Source organism: Xenopus laevis, chromosome 2L (genome assembly GCF_017654675.1).
Source record: "Xenopus laevis strain J_2021 chromosome 2L, Xenopus_laevis_v10.1, whole genome shotgun sequence".
NCBI classification, from domain to species: Eukaryota; Metazoa; Chordata; class Amphibia; order Anura; family Pipidae; genus Xenopus; species Xenopus laevis.
This window is the reverse complement of record NC_054373.1, coordinates 122,345,810-122,365,070: the sequence shown is the minus strand read 5'-3', so window position 1 is coordinate 122,365,070 and position 19,261 is coordinate 122,345,810. Positions and strand designations below refer to the sequence as shown.

At 37.2% G+C, this 19,261-nt stretch overlaps 1 protein-coding gene across 1 annotated transcript in view; it reads left to right on the top strand.

Moving 5' to 3' along the window:
- The window catches only part of myo16.L (myosin XVI L homeolog), a 156,092-nt gene extending 139,095 nt beyond the window's left edge, over nt 1-16,997 (top strand). Inside the window, exons 33-35 of the mRNA XM_041582398.1 lie at nt 524-670; nt 8,786-8,871; nt 15,614-16,997. Coding sequence (XP_041438332.1) covers nt 524-670; nt 8,786-8,871; nt 15,614-15,751 — 371 coding nt within the window. The 3' untranslated portion in view covers nt 15,752-16,997. The remainder of the gene's footprint in view (nt 1-523; nt 671-8,785; nt 8,872-15,613) is intronic.
- Nucleotides 16,998-19,261: the final 2,264 nt, after the last annotated feature.

Here is a 19,261-nt window from a genome sequence, read left to right as displayed (position 1 = left end):
CAGTTAGTTGATGTGGTTCTCGATCCAACCTCCTGTATATCGCCCACCTCAAGGTGGCTCTCTATAAGTATGGCCAGCTTTAGTGTTTTACAGGATCAAACACATGATAATCATATGAAAGCTATGCAGTACAACATTTTCAGTTAAATTAATTTTTTTTGTCACTGGTCAATCACTGCATTTTAGGGTCCACACAATGTTTTATCAAGAGTATTATTGCTCAAAAGAAATCTTTTTGTCAGCTGCTTTTCTTTATCTGAACATGTAAGATGGAAATGGCCAGTTATGAATTATCTCAATCACATGCACTAGCTATATTCATTATTCATGGGTATATTCATTTGAATCTGCAAATTAATTAATTTATAAAAAGATACACAAGGCCAAACAAAGGGTGTCCTTGTGTACTTTATCCTTTTTATGAATGCAAATGAATATGCGTTTAGCAAATATGTGTATAACGTTTACATTAAATGGAATTACTTCCTCTATAGTTATTGTGTTCGCTGTTTTATGTTTGAAGGTGTTAAAATGAATATGAATGAATGTAGTGGTGAGGATGCTGCAATGGTCGACACTCAAGATAATAATGCAAATAATCAAGATAATCGTGGCCCAAATTCAAGGTCTACTTGTGCAGCTTTTGAGAATGGAAACTCTGTTACTAATGGTAAGTATTTTGCTTTAGCATTTAAATTTCATATTGTTTCAACTTGATTTTTTCTTAACACTTAACAATACTTAACTTCATTGATTGTTTCGGTTTTCAACACATACGGGGGAATTTATCACATTTTTTTTATTAAAACAAAGTCAACCTAACTCCTATCCACTAATTTATCAAAAGATCAGACTTAAAAATTTGGTGCAGGAAAGGTCTCAAATTGGGTGACAATTCGAATTGTACGATTTTTTCCAGTTGTTGGAAACCCAGACTTTTTCAGATTATCATACAAAAACCAGCGTAGATTACACCATCTTCAAATTGTGCCATTGACTTCTACATGAAGGTTTTAGCTGGAGCATTTTTGTATTAGGGTTTTTAGCAGCTTTGGTGTAAAATAAATCTCTAAATGTATTTTTTCCTCTAAAAATTCGAGAATTCCTATTAAAAACTTGATCAAGGTTTAATAAATAGGCCCCCTAATAAGAAAGATCTGTTATTAACAACAATAAGGGAGAGCAGGAACAGAGACACTAATTTGGGATCACCATGCCAACATAAACATACCAATAAGTGTACAACAACTTCATACAATATAATAGGTACACGTATGGCCAGGGTCACCATCAGAAATCATAGAACCCCATGCCACAAAATTTTCTGGGCCCGAGGCCCCGCCTGCCCCATTCAGGCCATACCCACCCTCATTCCACAGCAAATAGGCCACAAAGACATGAGCACTAAAACAGTAAAAACACATTTGGCCAAAGGGTTATTAAGCCTGCCACCAGGTCAAGGTAGACTCTCTAAGCAGGTACCTACTCTAACCTTTATTGCACTTTCTAATGTACAAATTAGAGCCATTTGGTTTAATCCCTTGGTCAAAAAATAACCATTGATGGTCAGTACAAGTAAAAAAACATTGCAGGGCCCACTACACAAGTAAAAACTAGTGGAGTCCAATGTCCCCTATACAAGTTATACAAGTAAAAAATTGCAGGGACCCCTACACAAGTAAAAAAAAAAAACATTGCTGGCCAGGGTCCATTACACAACTATTGGTGGCCAGTATCCCCTATACAAGTTATACAAGTAAAAATAAAAATTGCAGGGCCCCCTACACAAGTAAAAAAAAAAAACCATTGCTGGCCAGGTTCCATTACACAAGTTAAGAAAAACTATTGGTGCCCAGTGTCCCCTATACAAGTTAAAAATATAACGACTGGTCAGGGCACCCAATAAAAGTAAAAACCAAAAAGCACATTGGTGGTCAGGGCCCATCATAAAAAAAAACATTGGTGGCACCTGCTTATAATAGTTTTTTAAAAGCATTGGTGACCACCCCCCCCAGTTAAAAAAAAAACATTAGTGGCCAGGAACCCATTTAAAAAAACATTGGTGGGCAGGGTCCCAAATAAAAGTTGAAAAAAATACATTGATGTTCAGTGGAACTTTCCTTTAAAGTTAGCCGGGCGGTCTTCTTCGTTCTCCTCAGCTTTTTTGGCTTAGGCTTTCTTCTGTGGTTCAGACTTCCTTCGGTAAATTTGGCTCCCTTCGGCTTTGTGCTCAAGGGGGGGCCTGGCTAATCCAGGGAGTGCAGCTCTGTCGAGCCCCCTTTAAGCTTAAAATCAACCAGGCCCTTTATTTGGCCAGCTTTAACACTATACAGTATATAATGCTTTCACTTTGAGATTCCCTAAAGCAGCATTTTAAGTGCTGTGTGAAAGCTTAACATACAAACTTTCCTGAGATGCTGAAGAAAAGAAAATTCAGAAGTGAAAGAATAAATGTAGGATAAACAGAACATACTGTGGTGCCTGAATGATCATTGTTATGTGATTAAAAGTAATAAAACCATATAGGATCTTGCATTCACTGTAGTTTAAGTAAACGTTACACTATGTGCAGTGCACAGTTGTGATATCCCATTGTTTATACAACTGCATGCAAAGGAAACTTTCAGAAGTAATCATCAACTTCATTTATCTTTCCAAACTGCTCTGGCTCTCATTAAAAGTCATTTATCTGTGCTGACGTACTTCAATGAACTTCTGAGCACATGGAAACTTTACTTATATGATAAGGAATCTTATCTGTATGCTGTTAATAGAAAAAGAAAGATGAATCACTGATGCCATGAGCCAAGATCAAGGCTTTTCATTGATAGTAGCCCTTGTATTGTAATCAGGGCAAATGTTTTTTTGTCCAGTTAAAATACCGTGATTACACACTGTGAAGAATGTTTGAAAAGTGTCACTTTCTATAGAGTAAACTGACATGTTCAAGGTACTAAAGTTAATTGGATTTTTCCCAGTTCATGGTGCCTACAGTGCATGGTGGGGAATTTTGAAATTTCTAGATGAGTTGCAAAATATTCAAGGGCAATGGGACAGTTATTGAAGATTCAGAGGTACAAGTTATATAAGTAAATAGGGCAAACAGGGAAATTTAAGCTACTCCATGGTCCTTGCAAAGTGGATATTTAGATTACCAGGGCACAGAAAATCCCCTTGTATAATGGGTGTCAGCTTACAAAACAGTCACAACAAAGGGGGAAGACTTGTATACTGCGTATACTTGTATACACTTAGCAGATTTCGGCACAAAAAATCAAGCTCTAGCATTTCCACACCTAAATCCATTATGTGTCTCTGCACGCAGGTTAATGCAATGCGGCCTGTAGGTAAGTATGCTGATGTGAGTAGATCGACTATTTCTCAGAAACAGCTACACGTGACTATAGTCTAAATGTGCTCCTGCAGTGATAAACACTATAACATTTTTTGTAGGGATGCACCGAATCCAGGATTCGGTTCGGGATTTGGCCAGGATGCGGTCTTTTTCAGCAGGATTCAGATCCAGCCGAATCCTTGTGCCTGGCCGAATCCGAATTTGCATAGGTAAATTAGGGGTGGGTAGGGAAATCACAAAAGAAGATTTTTTTCCACTTTTTCCTTTCCTGCCCCTAATTTGCATATGCAAATTAGGATTCAGATTTGGTTCGGTATTCGGCCGAATCTTTCACCAAGGATTCAGGGATTCGGCTGATTTTCCCAACCTATGTCTCTTACTCCAGTGGGCAAATATTTAAGGACATGCAACTTGTGCGGGCCGTGCAGCCGGGCCCCGCCCCCCACCCTCATTCGTGCGGCGCTGCAGCCGACTCCAGCCAGTGTGACTGCCGGCACCCCCTGCTCCCCCGGTAGTTACGCCAGTGTGCAACTTCCAAAGCCTCTGAATGACTGTACCTCATTATATAATGATTATAGTTAAGACATACAATCCAGTGGCCTCCTACACACCCTTATGTACAAAGATCTCTCAGGATGATCCTCCATACATGATCAGCCAAAATAGAAAACCTAAAAGACCAGTCTACACCATGTGTAAAAGTTGTAAAAAAAAATCAAGAGATCAGGCCTACTTGTGAGCTCTGTAGGGTTGCATCTGTAAATCCAATTTAAACAAAATATGGTTGGTCTCTTGTAACCTGTTTTGTTTATAAGGACCTACCTCCTTGGTAAAGGTCCCCATACATGGATAGATCCGCTCGTTTGGCGATGTCGCCAAATGAGCGGATCTCCCTCCGATATGCCCACCTTGAGGTGGGCAATATCGGGCAGATCCGATCGTGGGCCCTAGGGCCCAACGATCGGATCCTAGCATTCTCAAACGGGCGGTCGGATCGCGGGACCGCATCAACAAACAGATGCGGCCGCGATCCGACGGGATTTTTAAACCCATCCGATCGAGATCTGGCCGACTTTCGGCCAGATCTCGATCGGGGAAGCCCGTCGGGGGCCCCCATACACGGGCCAATAAGCTGCCGACACAGTCTGTCGGCAGCTTTTATCGGCCCGTGTATGGCCACCTTAATTTGTAATAGTTTTAAGGGATCATCTCTACTGATTTGAACATTTCCATGTAGGTGTCACTTACCTTCTCACACCTTGAGAAGTAGCAAGTTGGGAATTCTAAAGGTCACCCACAGTGCATGGTATCTTAGCTCCACTAAATACATAACAAAATTATGGAATGCCCTTCTAATTTACAAGGATATGTAGAGAATACCCTGCTCTGTGTTTTCACCTTGTTTATCCATGTAAACTAGAGTGCATATCATTCTTCGGTATGGAAAGCATAGACCCCTCCCCCCCCCATGTATGAATAATTCCTAAACACAATAAACTTGAAGGGACAGTAACATCAAAAAATGAAAGTGTAATGAATAAATAATGTAGTGTTGTCCTGCACTGGTAAAACTGGTGTGTTTGCTTCAGAAAGATTATTATAGTTTATATAAACAAGTTGCTTTGTAGCCATGTGGGCAGCCACGTATAAGACAAGTAGTAGCTAACAGATAAGCTACATAGCTTCACATTATATACTACATATACTATATAGAATTGCATTATATACTACAGGGCTTATCTGTTATCTGCAGTGTATATCCTGTGCCTTTTCTCCTTTTTTTGGCTTTAAATGGCTGCCCCCATGGCTACACAGCAGCTTGTTTATATGTAAACTATAGTAGTCTTTCTGAAGCAAACACACCAGTTTTCCAGTGCAGGCCAACAGTGCATTGTATTTTCATTAATTCAATACACTTTCATTTGTTGATGTTACTGTTCCTTTAAATAGGATTTTCCAAGCTTGCATAAACTATCTGAAGGAAATATATGTTTTTTATTAAAGGTTTTTGAGCTCGTTGATGGCATAATAACATAAGTGTTCTAGAAAAACATTTGTGATTCTAAAGTTAGCATAGACTTGCATGTAGATTAAACATTTACAGCCTATTTTACACTTCCCATACATTACAAAAGGTCATGCCTCTAGATCACTTAAATCAGGGGGAAAGTTTATGAAGTGGTTTCTTGGAACTCTTTTCCCGTGTCTTGGAAACTCATAACCTTTGTCATCAAATAACATCAAACTATTTATTTATACATATATTAAGACAGATGCTTGTTAGAATATGTATCTTACTTATGGAAATGAATAGGGTCTTTCTCTGAATTCTCTGAACATATTTACAGAATGTTAGTAATCACACTTTACTTTAACTACATTTTCAAAATAATATACCATGAAATAAGCCTTTCTGTGCTAGGGGCTCCAAATATAAAGTCTGGCTTGAATTAAGTTGAAAGACATTCCTTGCTTAAATTAATTTTACTATCTTATCATCACTGTTTCTTTATGTAGCCCCAGTGAGCGATACAGTGCTTTAAAATTACATAATATAAAACAGGGATGTTAAAATACATAAATAAATTAGGTTTATTGAATAAGCACAGGGTTAGAGGAGCCTGACTGCAAGAGCTTACAATATGAAGGGATAAGGGAACATTTGGTACAAAAGGTTGATGAAATTTGTATATAAAATAAATACTTTATCAGTCAAAATACAGTATATGTTCATCTCCATAAAAAATAAAGCCTGTATTTTCATTTTTATAACTTGAACAATACAGATTTACTTCAGCAAAAGGAATAGGAATTACTACATTTAATTTACAATCTACAATCTATATTCTGATGTAAATAATTACATGATAAATACTTTACATACTAGAGAGGCCAGGCTGAAAGAAAAATATATTTTTACATTTAAAGGAACAGTTCAGTGTAAAAGTTAAACTGGGTAAATAGGCTGTGCAAAATAAAAAAAGTGTTTTAATATAGTTAAAAATTAAATCTATAAAGGCTGGAGTGAACATATCAAAAAATATATCCCAACACCAATTCTGAGGTTCTGAATTAGTATAAGTAATTTCTATCCGCTTGATCCTCTATAACACAAAGATTTATAGCGGTTGAAGTCCGCTCACCGTTGGTAGTAATTGGCCCGGGTGCACCTGCCCCGAGCCCTGCGTTTATTACACAATCCTTCCCACGTTATTTCCAACGGTTATTTGTACTCATAGATAAATATAAGGATCAGCTTACCCTCTCCACGGGGTGACCCGGGTGCTGCCCCCCCCCGAATCTGTCGCTAAGGGAGACGTTTTCACAATACACAGCCAAGTCGTTGCAGTGCACTCCAAAGTCAAAAAGATCGCTCAGATAGATTATCAGTTAAAAGATCATCCTTTATTGATTTACATCAGGTTAAAAAAGAAATGCTAGCTCATGGTCTGACGCGTTTCGTAACTATGTACTTCATCAGAGACCTGGGCATGCTCAGTTCCATACCACCACTTATACCCACATGAGGACCTCCCCTTCCCCTTACAAAAAGGTGAACTAATTAAAATAATGCACTAATTGGCACCACATACAAGTATTTGTATTTGGGTATAAGTGGTGGTATGGAACTGAGCATGCCCAGGTCTCTGATTAAGTACATAGTTACGAAACGCGTCAGACCATGAGCTAGCATTTCTTTTTTAACCTGATGTAAATCAATAAAGGATGAACTTTTAACTGTTAATCTATCTGAGCGATCTTTTTGACTTTGGAGTGTGCTGCAACGACTTGGATGTGGAGTGAACATATGTCTAACATAATAACCAACTTCCTCATTTGCAACTCTTTTGGGACATAACTGTTCAGTTAGTTTGCTTTTGAATCTGACCTGCATGCTGAGAATCCAAAAAAAAAACGGAACAGTTATGTCCCTTGTGGCCCTTCTTCAAGTCGCTGACTAACTAAGATGCTAGAGAGCTGCAAAGGAGGAAGTTGTGTTCTGGCATTTATCCGTTTGCTCCAGCCAGGGTTGGACTGGGCTGGCAGAACACCGGGAAAAAAACCTGTGGGCCCGGACCTCATTGGCCCCCGTCAGCCCAGACCTGGTCCCCCAGCTGCCCCAAAAAGAAAGTTAGCGGCTCATCTTATGCACGTTGCTTCTTTTGCGCGTGCGTGCAGTCGGTTCGTGTAGGCTGCCCCAGAAAAGAAAGTTAATGCCGTGGTTCAGCGCGTCACATTTTTTTGTGCACGCGCACAGTGCGTTCTTGGAGGCAACCATGATGCTGCAGTTCAGGAGGGGGCCCGGGGACTGCCAGGAGGACAGCAGTTCGACCCTGGCTCCAGCCTTTATATATTACAATTACCCAGTCTATTTACCCAGTTCTTTTCCCACTGAATAGTTCCTTTAAGTCACCACCAGTATCTGGATTTTTATAAAATTTGACTATTAACAAAAATATTTTGAGAATGATAGGTATGGGATCCTTTATCTGGAAACCTGTTATCCAAAAAGTTCCATATTACAGGAAGGCCACCTCCCGTAGAGTACATTTTAAGCAAATAATTGTCATTTTTAAAAATAATTTCCTTTTTCTTTGTAATAATAAAACAGTACCTTGCACTTGTTGGTAACGTAGCTGCATGAGTCCATATTGGTGGCATATCAATCCTGTTGGGTTCATTTAATGTTTAAATTATTGAATATTAGTTCCAAATAATAACTCAGCTGTCTGATAAACCCAGGAATTTCTTACCAAAATTGTCCTTACTAGTAATTCGGTATAATACTACAGTAGTCATCTGTACAAGATAATTAAATATTTATATATTTAAATATATTTGATAATTGTAAAGAAACTGCACAAAAGGGGCTGGGGGGAGGTCACTTGCTACCAATTACTGCTATACCAGGAAGTGTAAAATGGTAATTACATACATTCTTAAATAGGAAACGCTGCAGCAGGAAATGCTTTCATAGAAGCAGTGCTCTAAAGCATTCATGCTTAATAGGCACACTTTGTAATATAACAAGTCTTCTATAAAAATGTTGTACTACTTGTTCCTCAAACCAAAATGTTCCCATCAGCAACATGATAGCAATTCTAAGGTCAGAATAGAAAAAACTGGATTATACTTATCTTACAGTTAAAAAGCAAGAATCAACTTCAGACTTTATTTTTAATAATGTCATATTCAGAAGGTAGAATCAACAGCAATATGTTTTAGGGCCCCCCCCCCCACATGCACAAAGTTTGGGAAGGAGCTGGACAGGCGGGTAATCAAAGACTCATTCTAACATCTTCATGGAATGTAACAGCAGTTTTTTTAGGCAAGTTATAGACCTACCTTGTAAGATTATGGACACTGATAAAAATAAAACAAAAGTTATTGTAGTTTTATTGATTTTGCTTGTTTTTTTGCATGCACTAGGTATATCTGACGAAGACCTGAACTGCAAATTCCAAAACACCTTAACTACAAGTTCTTCAACAAAAAATAAGGAGCACAGCAATCAGGTACGTATATGATACTAATATTAAGGAGCCAATTAAAGATTACACATGCTTTTTGGCACAAGCAATCTTAAATGGGCCACCAGTGACCAATATTTTAAATGAGTTGTACTAAACTCTATGGGGCATATTTATCAAGGATTTAAATTCGAATTAGAAAAACTTTCGAAATTCGAATTCAAAAAGACAAACCGAAAATATATTGAAGGTTTTTTTTGGCTGAATAGGTCTGTTTTCAATGGAATTGGCCCATATTCTTTCCAATATGAATCAAAGTAATATCGCATTCGATCAAATTTGAATCAACATTTTTCCAAAAAAACCCTTTGATTTTTCCAATTGGCTCCAAATAGGTTCTAGGAAGTCCCCCATAAGCTAAAACAGCAATTCGGAAGCTTTTAGATGGTGAATGGCTGAAGTCAAATTTTTTAGAAGACAGTACATGATAAAATTTGAAATTTGAATCAAATTTGGACTATTCCCTAGTCAAAGAACACAAAAATTAACTTGAAATTTTAATTTTTTAATTTCGAATTTTCACTTCGACTTTTGATAAATTTGCCCCTATGTGTGTGTATTTTAAGCACAGAGTCCACCATGAAACCTTTAACGGAATCTATAACTTAGAACTGAAGCTTCCCCCAGAAACTGAAGTCTCCTCATTTTTAAGAAGAATTAAATTTATATGTTAAACTACTGACAGTCTATTTATAGTTGTCATGCCCCACTTTTACATGATTCTATCCTTTGCTAGATATCACTACCCAACTTCTAATCTGCAAACATTGCAGTTCCCATGTTTACTAGCTGTGATATAACTTCCCCCCATGCACACGTTATTTATTAGCCACATTAAACCAACCCACCTATTTACCTTGGAAGATTTGCTCACCTGTTGTTTGCTATGGTCTGGATTGTGAACAGAATGGCGATGACAAGGAAACTGGCATTGACATGGAAACTTGATTTTATGTTTCCAGTAAGTACTGAGAGGAACATGGGGCCTTCCATAGTCAGCAAAGGCATGCAGCCATTTTTTTGTACTATGAAACTCATATTGTCAGTAGAGAATATCTTAGGGTTGTGGGGGGCATCAATGAGTTATTTGCCCTGGGACCATTAGTACCTTAAAGTGCCTCTAATAATTTATTCAATTACTATTCAAAGACCCTTTTATAAATCAGATTTGCAATATTATACTGCTGTAAATCTAGAAGCTAAATGGTTCAGATGCACTGACATATTTCTTATATGCACCCCTAAAACTTGCTGGAATATCTTTTATCTTTGAATGGTGAAGCAGTTCAGAGTGAAAACCTTAGACACATTGGTTCTTGGGAGTTTAGTTATGGGGGATTAGTTAAAGACATTAACTCATTAAAAAAAAGTAGTACGGACTGCAAGAAACTAGTGTTTATTTGTACCCCTGGCCCCATTAGTTCTACTACTGAATATATACCCTAAAGGATCTATAAAATAGAAGGTGCTATCTTGTGCCTCTCTCTTCAAATCTAATATGGCAGTGCTCAGAGCGTGCTGCTTAGATCTGTTGAACATTCAGAGAAGTTCACTGAAGGAAAGAACATGCCCCTCTATGCCTGCCAAGTGTAGAATGCTGTGGAAACCAGCAAAAGTAAATAATATCCATGATATATAGGGAGCTTCAACAAAATCAAGTCCAAAATCAACAGCGTGACTGGGCAATCCTAGCATCCTGAATAGTCAATTCATGTCTTAAAAGGGTTTGTTCATTGTAACACCTTTTGAAGAACAGAGACGCCATATAGAACATAAACTGTATAATTTCATAACTGTCCAGTATCATTTACACAGTAAGAGATTCTTTACTGTGCATTGCTAAAGATGCTTCTCCTTTGAGCCTCATAGCTATATTTGGTTGTAAATAGTTTTAGGATTGAAATGTTCCTTCCTATTTTTATCACTGTCATACAGTGACTCCATTGTTTTTAGTAAATGTGAATGGGTATTTGCCATTCTTTTCCTTTTCTGCTGCAAACTCAGTAGGTTATCCCCAGTGGTGTCAGTGAAAATCTGTCAATAGATAAAGGAGTTATGTAATAAAAGGCACTAAGTCTGCCCACGGGCAGTAAACCATAGCAACCAATCAGCAGGTAACATTTATTTGTCACCTTTTTTAAAGCAACCATCTTATTGGTTGCTATTAGTTCCTGCTCCCAGGCTAGGAAGGAAGGTCAGTTGTAATGATACCGGATTCAATTATTAGAATAAGATAGGGTAATCTGTTATCTGAACCCCACATGCCAACTGTTTGCATATGCTAAGGTTTGCCATCTGGTGGAGCAGGTTGAAACATATTTGGAAGGGCTAGTGAAGATTGATTGGACATGGTACATTTGTATCAAAGACAAATTTAAAATTTTACCTGTGCCACATGCTATGTTAAGAAGGCAGTGGGAGTTTAGGAAGGGCAAACATGGCTAAGTAATTGGTGTAGCACACAAGGCTTTGGGTTTTGTAGCGAACATTGCTCATTTTTCCATTGGCTCTTTGGCATGAATTGGCTGTACCTTATGATGATGCAGCTGTCATGAGGAGATGATGACTAAAATGTTGAAGAAGATTTTAAACAGACTTTAGACATGCTGGGGTAAGGGAGAAATCCTGTGGAATATAGATACAGTAAAATCAGGCTTTGAGCATAGTGAGGGGAAAAAGGGGCGGAGAGGAGGAGGATGGGAATATTTATGGCACCAAAGACCAGTAGTGTATATATATATTTTTTTTTTTCAGGGGGTTATATATTGAGAGTGCTGGGGCTAACTTGTTGGGGGTTTTACTTTGAAAGCAGCTAGTAAGTTGCAGGTAAAACTTAGTCCCTTTGTAAAATGTATAATGAAGCAATAGAATTCTTAATGAATCAGATGAAAATTAAGCGTAGGACTGGCCAGATATGGGATGACTTTGACGTAGTTGGCCAGCTTAAATATATTGCAATATATGGACAAACAATCCCATTTTTTAGTAGCAGTATGCACAAAATGAGTCTGTCTTAAATATATTGATAATGGGTTGAGTGCAGAGGACTCTTGTATTTGTCTTTATGTATTTTGTGGTCACAGCCTCATTGCACCCCCGCCTAATGGTTTTAAAAATTAGTGATGAGCACAACTTTCCCTTGTTTGTTCTCTCGTTTTTTTTTGCATTATACACAAATTATGTGTCCAAACAGGCCAACCCCTGGATTAACATATTATTATAATTTCTTGTTTGTTACAAATGGATAAATTCAGCACTAGTGTTACTAATACTCAGGGCGGGGCCAGGGCAGCAGGACACCCGAGGCAACCCAGCCAGCTGCGTCGCCCCCCATCCATGGGGCACATACATGAGCGTACATGCACAAACGACCACAAACAGGAACACATCCATGCACGCATTGAAGTTGGAGAGTGGAACTCACTTAGCTAAACTAGGGGTAGGCAACAGGGAAAGTACGTGCCTGACACCCCCAAGCTTTGCGCCTTATGCAAGTGACTCTTTTGGCCACCCCGGACCCTGCTAATACTGAATGTGGCTTCATAAATGTTTATAAATATTCACTGCAATTATAATCAGTATAGATTAAATTAATGACAAGACTGCAAGTAGGATGGTGAGTTCTTATGTGGTCGAAAAAGCTACTATCCATAAATATATGTCCTGTGTTATGGTAGAGCTATTAAAGCAAATACTATTTACAATGCTAATGGGGCTTGGAAGATTACTTGTATATCTTAAGGCACCTGTTTTAGTGCATTAATGGCTCTCAGTGGAGCATCTGTCTCATATTTATTTTATACCTGCTTAATTAACAAAACAGAATGTGCTCTAATTATATTATCGTACCATGACTATGAACATATGGTTCCTTTATATTTCAATGTCTCAAGCATGATGAATTGGGCTTTTGTGCGATCATTGTTTGTAATTTGTTTCTCAAAGTATTTTTGCAACCAAAGGTAAATGGAAAACTAAATTCTACGAAAGTGTTCAATTTTTAGGAATGCAATTAGCATGGAGTGTATTCACTCCAGACCAACTGAATCGGCCAAAATGCAATGGCACAATCACTTCTAACTTCTATTAAAGACAGATGAGGGTAAAAAAAGTATGTGATCCAGAAAGATATAATTTGGCCAGTCACACTAGAGTTGCACAATCCTGACTGAACATGCTATTTACCCAGGACATTCATCTTTAACAGAAATCAATGCATGCAATCTGTTATAACACAGTGCCAGATTCAGAACACTCAGTAAACCGTATCTTCAAATTTATTTTAAAATTTCGCTGTGGACAACAACAGAGTATTTAATGTAGTGATCCCCAAACAGTGGCTCACGAGTAACAGTTTGCTCACAAACCCATTGGCTGTTGATCCCAGTGGTTTCAAAGCAGGTGTTTATCTTCAAATCAATGGGTTGACAGTCCATATGTGGCACCATTTGGCACCACCCAGAAAAATTTTTCATGCATGCGTTGCTCCCCAACTCTTTTTACATATGAATGTTGTTACAGTTAAAAAAAAGGTTGGGGACCTCCAATTTAATGGAATAAATCATAAGAAAATCAATTATATTCAAAATATGTTTATAATTTACATATTATTCTATTATATAGTATATCAGGCTTTCATTCTTTGTGGGGTTTTTATTTCTGGTATTCAGTTCTTTAGTTTAGAATGTAAACTATTGTATCTTTATTGACCCACTTCAACAACCAAGCAGTGAATTGAAGAACAGACTAGAAGCAGGGTCAGACTGGGCTGGCAGGACACCGGGAAATAACCCAGTGGGACCCAGGCCAGACCAACTCCCCACAGCTGACTGTGCACTACTCCCTAACCCAAAGGCATGGATGCCGGCCCCTGATGCAGCACCCTCGGTGGGCCCGGACCCTCCTCAGTCAGACAGAACCATAAAAAAACCTATTCAGAATCTACTTAACAGGTGTCGCTGATCCTGAAAACCAGATTTTACCTTTTACATAAGAGACACGAAAAGCACAAAAACATCCATATATTGACTCATTCTCAATATCTATCATATTAAGAGTTCATTCTAAGATTAATTCCTCTATAATTGCACACAGTCCTGTTAGGCATGTTATGCTCACTATTCCTAAATGCTCACCCTTATGAAAACTGGAAATCATTGATAATGATTATAGAAACTGCAGATTTTCCAGCTAGTTCCTGATATACCAAGGACAAAAAGAAAACAAATAGCACTTTCAAAGTGTTTGTTTTTTTCCAGATTGTTACCACAGTTTTTCTAATTTCGTTACATTGATTACAGTCAATTTGTAGATAGTTGGATAAGTTTATAGTTGTATAATTTAATTTGTAATAGTAACAATAATACATCCAATTTTTATACATCTCAATGTTTTTAATAACTGCAGTTAATTTGTTTATCTTAATGATCAATCAATACAATCAAATAAAATAATCTACCAGTGTATAAGGTTTAAAACTGTCACCCATAGAATGAATAGTGATTTCTTTTGTGAAATTGCCATTTTATAGGAATTCTCTCAGGTTCTCCCACATTGTTGCTCTTTTATACAAATAACTGAATTTGTACCAAGCAGCTGACACAAATGGAAACTCCTAAACATGATATATGATCTGCATTTCTAGGTTGCCAACATGTAACCAGGAGGGAAAACACACCACATAGGAGCACATTGATTAACATTAGAGGCAAATATCACCAGTGATGATGCCCATAGTAACATCAGATCTTTGCTTTTGTTTTCTAACTTGTAGGGACTGTTAAAATCTAATTGCTGATTGGTTGCTCTGGGCAACATCCCCAGTGATGTTTGTCACCAAAGTCCACAGTATTCGTGTTTATAGTCAAGGGTTCCCCAAATCCAGCAAATTTCTTCTTTGTGATTTTAGTGAAGAAGAACCCCCTATTAATGAGATTTTGTCTTATAAACATACATCATATTGTGCATGTCACTGTATTCAATACAATTCAATACAAAATAAGATATAAATATAAGTCTGAAATACAAAAAAAAAGATATAAATATAGGATATAAAATGTAAAAAAAGAACCTCCTGCATTTAAGCAGCTGCATGTCTCTGACATCTTCATTTTCTCTCTCTTTTCTTTTATTTGTTTTTCCTAATAGGGTACAATGTGTTTAAATATGGGGAAATAGGCACAGAACTTAAATCTCAGCTAGATACTTGGCATTTTTTTTCTGCTAACATTGCTTAATGCATTTCTCCAAGCTCTACAGTTGCTGCTTTTATTAAATTTCATATACTGTAAATTATGTATTTGTTTGGAGATTGATGGTGACCATTTACCGTATTTAATAATTTGTTTGAGAAGAATTCATGTTGCATGTATTGGATGAGTTCAAAAGTCCTGTGATCCCAATGTATTTCAATTATTCTGCCCAAACAGACAATGAAGTCTGCCAATGCCACCAACATCTCACGAGGGCTCCACTTCCACAGAAGGAAGTGACAAAGGCTACAACACCTCAATTTTAGATTTATTTGTTCAGGCAATCATCATCTACATTAGTGCTATACAAGTTGATGAGTACATCATGTGTCCTTTCATCCAGTGAGATGATACAATGAAAAAGTTGAACAGCCCATGGATAGCTGTTAAGATCACTTTATATGCATAGGAAAATGACTTTCCAAAAATGGCATCTGTAAAATAAAATAAAAGAAAAAAAAAACATTTTTTTTCAGGTAATTCATCAGTTACGCTTATCGAAGAATGAAAGTGCTGCATTACAAGAACTAATGGACTGGAGAAGAAAACTTTGTGAAGGGAATGGGGAGTGGCAAACTGAACAGAGAAATTCTACTCCTAGCCACTCATCTTAGAATAATATCATCTTTAACCAAGCATTTAAACACTGTAAATGTGTCCAGCTGTTCCATTAATAGCCATCAATGCAAGAGAAACTCGGTTATGGGTTTCTCTACATCTTGTAATGTCTGTTTGTTTTCATACGATGTCAGAAAACAGAAAGCATGAGTAACTAGATTATTGTCTACTGTATGTGATAATATGTATGTGCAATTTATGTTTTTAATAGACTGTGCAGACATTTATTGTATGTTCCATTATTCGGGTATGACCCCTGCTTCCCCTGAAATTATAATATGAACAGGGGTTAATGGTTCTGTTGTCAAAAATGTATTGCAAGTACGTATTTAGCTCTTTTTATAATCATCTCTTTATGGTTACAGTGCACAGTGAGCAAAAAAAACCCTTCCTTATGTACATTCCAAATAGTGCCAAGAATATACATTATTTTGATATTACCAAATGAATCTATGAATTGTGATTATTTTAGTGACCATCATTGTAAATGAATAAATAATGCCAGCTAGAGTAGCAATAGATAACGTTTAGTTTCAATTGTAAAAGAAAATGGTATGAAATTGTTTTATAAAGAAAATTGATTGGTCAAAAAAGACCTTCAGCCCCTTGTAAGTAAAATAAACTAGATTTATTCCTTGACTTCAGAAAGGACTCCTATGTATTAAAGGTAAAAGCACAAAATATTATCAACCACAGGAGGTAACTTAGAGGAGAAACTACAGAGCCGAGCTTTCTGGGAGGAGAAGAAGTAGATTACATCTGTTTGCTAACTACTTCTTCAAGAATCTGATGGAATTGATAATGGAATATTCTTACATAGATTTCACTATATAATTATGTGATTTTAAGGGAAACAGACATGTATTACTTAAAGGACAAGGACATGCTGTTTTTAGCATTACTACTTTTAAACTCTATGTATAAATAAGGTATATTTCTGTTGTGGAATTGTGTAAGACAGTTACATACATTAGAGGGCCAACCTAATATATGAATATCTCACAATTATTTGGTGCTAAAATGCATGGTTGATTGAGTGGCACAATTGGGGTAACAAGGTAACATTCAGGCAACATTTTACAAACACATGTCTTGTGGAATCAACAAGAGATTTACTTTTCACTATGTAATGGGAATACGAGTAATATGTCATACAGATGCTAAATACAAAATCCCAGACTATGGCAACATTAATTCAAACATTTTAAGAAGAGAATAAAATCTGAATATCTTGAACTACAAGGTTTATGTATCTTCTGTTTTCTTCAATAATCCTGATTTCCTTGTTCTGGCACACTGATAAAACCCCAGACTTAATAAAGTTAATTTTAAGTTGAAGATTGTCAATAATCCAATTGTGCATGGATGGATCAGTGCATCAGGCTGGGTATAGTAGCAAGCCACTATGGATCCTCTTTGCTGTGAAGATTTTGAGGCCATTGGACTGAGCTTCTACTATTTAGACCTGGGATGTCCCCAAAACAATATTTTAATAAAAATATGTCGATGCAGATCACTTTTTTGTCAATATGAAACTATGTTCACATTGTCCTCAATGTTCTCTGTAAATGTTTACACAACCCTTATATATTTATGTGCATACAGAATTATACAAGCATGATTTTTTAACTGATACAATGTATGAATATTTGATGGAAAATGTCAGAAAGTGTTATTACAAAATATAAAAAAATAATTTTATGTTAAAATACACATTTCTATAAATTATTTAGTTGGTACTTTTAAACCCTCAAAGATGTGAATATTGGGTAAAAGTGGTGTTCTCATGCAAACTGCAACAAATTACTTACAGTATTCACTAGAACAGTTCAATCTTCCTTGATAGAAATCAAAAGAAATCCAGAAAGTACAAGTGAGACCATGTGATATCACCCAGATAGAGCAACTCTAACATATATGAGTGAAATAAGCATTACAATTAGGGATGGGCGAATTTATTCGCCAGGCGCGAATTCGCGGCGAATTTGCGCGATTCGCCGCCAGCGAATAAATTCGCGAAACTCCCGCGAAAATTCGCGGAAAAAATTCAAAAACGGGCGCCGGCGTCGGAAAAACAGGGCCGGCGTCAAAAACGGGCGCCGGCGTCAAAAACGAGACGCTGGCGCCGTTTCGCGAATTTTTCGCCGTTTCGCGAATTTCGCGCGAAATGCGCGAATTTTTCGGCGAAGCGAAACGGCGCAAATTCGCCCATCACTAATTACAATGAAAAGTTTATGTATTAAACTAAAACATTTATGTTGCATGAAAGTATTAAGAATATCAAGTATCGCCCCGTGATACTTAGATACTGGAGGGCAATCGTGAACTTCATGGCTACCGAACTGGAACTTCCCCAGATACTTAACCCGGCTACCTGTCTTTTGGGTCTTCTTGACTCCGTGGTTCCTAGGGTAAGCACTAGATGTCTGATGCGGTTGCTTTTCTTTTACGCAAAAAAAGTTGTTGCCCTCCACTAGATGGGCCCTTCGCCACCGACTCTGAATAGATGGATTGGACTGATTAATTTGCAATTGGAACTGTACAAGCTCACATACTTAGCACGTGGATGTCCTAAGAAATTCGAGAATATTTGGAACCCATGGCTTGAGTCACCAGCCACCTCGACCGACCACTGATTTCAGCCACATCTCTTTTCCCCTCTCCTTTCTTTTTCCCTTCTTTTCTACCTAGCTTTCTTTCCTTCTAATTTTTTTTTGTTCTGTTGTAAAATGCAATAAAAATCAACCTTTAAAAAAAAAAAAAGAATATCAAGTATCAATAGTATGATCATTTTAAACTGGAGAAAACTGTTCCAAATAATCTCATTATGGTTTTATATAGATTCAAGAGTCCGATGACAAAATTGTCCCAAAATATCTGCTTTATATGGTATTGTTTTGCATATATTTTTAGATATTTCTTAAAGCAGAAGCAACTCTTTTTAAAATATAATATATAATAAGGACTTCAACATATGTCTGTTTAAGTGCTTCTCTAGCATTTATGTGTTACCAATTCTCTTTAACCTTTTGACCAACACATACAGCATTCCTATAGAATAAAAAGGAGACTAGAAATGTATACACTATGGCTTTTGGCAGTCAAATACTTGGCTACAAGCTCTGTAGATTCTACCTTTTTCATCATTGTTTATTGTTCCTCTTGTTTGTCTCCAAAAGCCCAACTGGCAAGGACATCCATGTGAAGGTCCATCACCTCCGAGTAGATCTTAACATAAATGTTATAAATTACTGGCAGGTGATGGATCAAGAGAAGCTAAACATTGGTCTAGTAATAAGGTCATTCCGACAATCCATGCAGTTAGGTTGTTGATGGACCACACACACAATTATTGCCAGATGTAGTCCCCCATAAAATGCATCTGTGTCTTGGTCTCTTGGTCTCTTTTTGGTTCCATAAATGAATGAATAGGTCGCCAATTTGGCCAACTAAGATTAGTCAGCATCTAATATCTGCCTGTGTACAGTACAGATTACTATTTACTT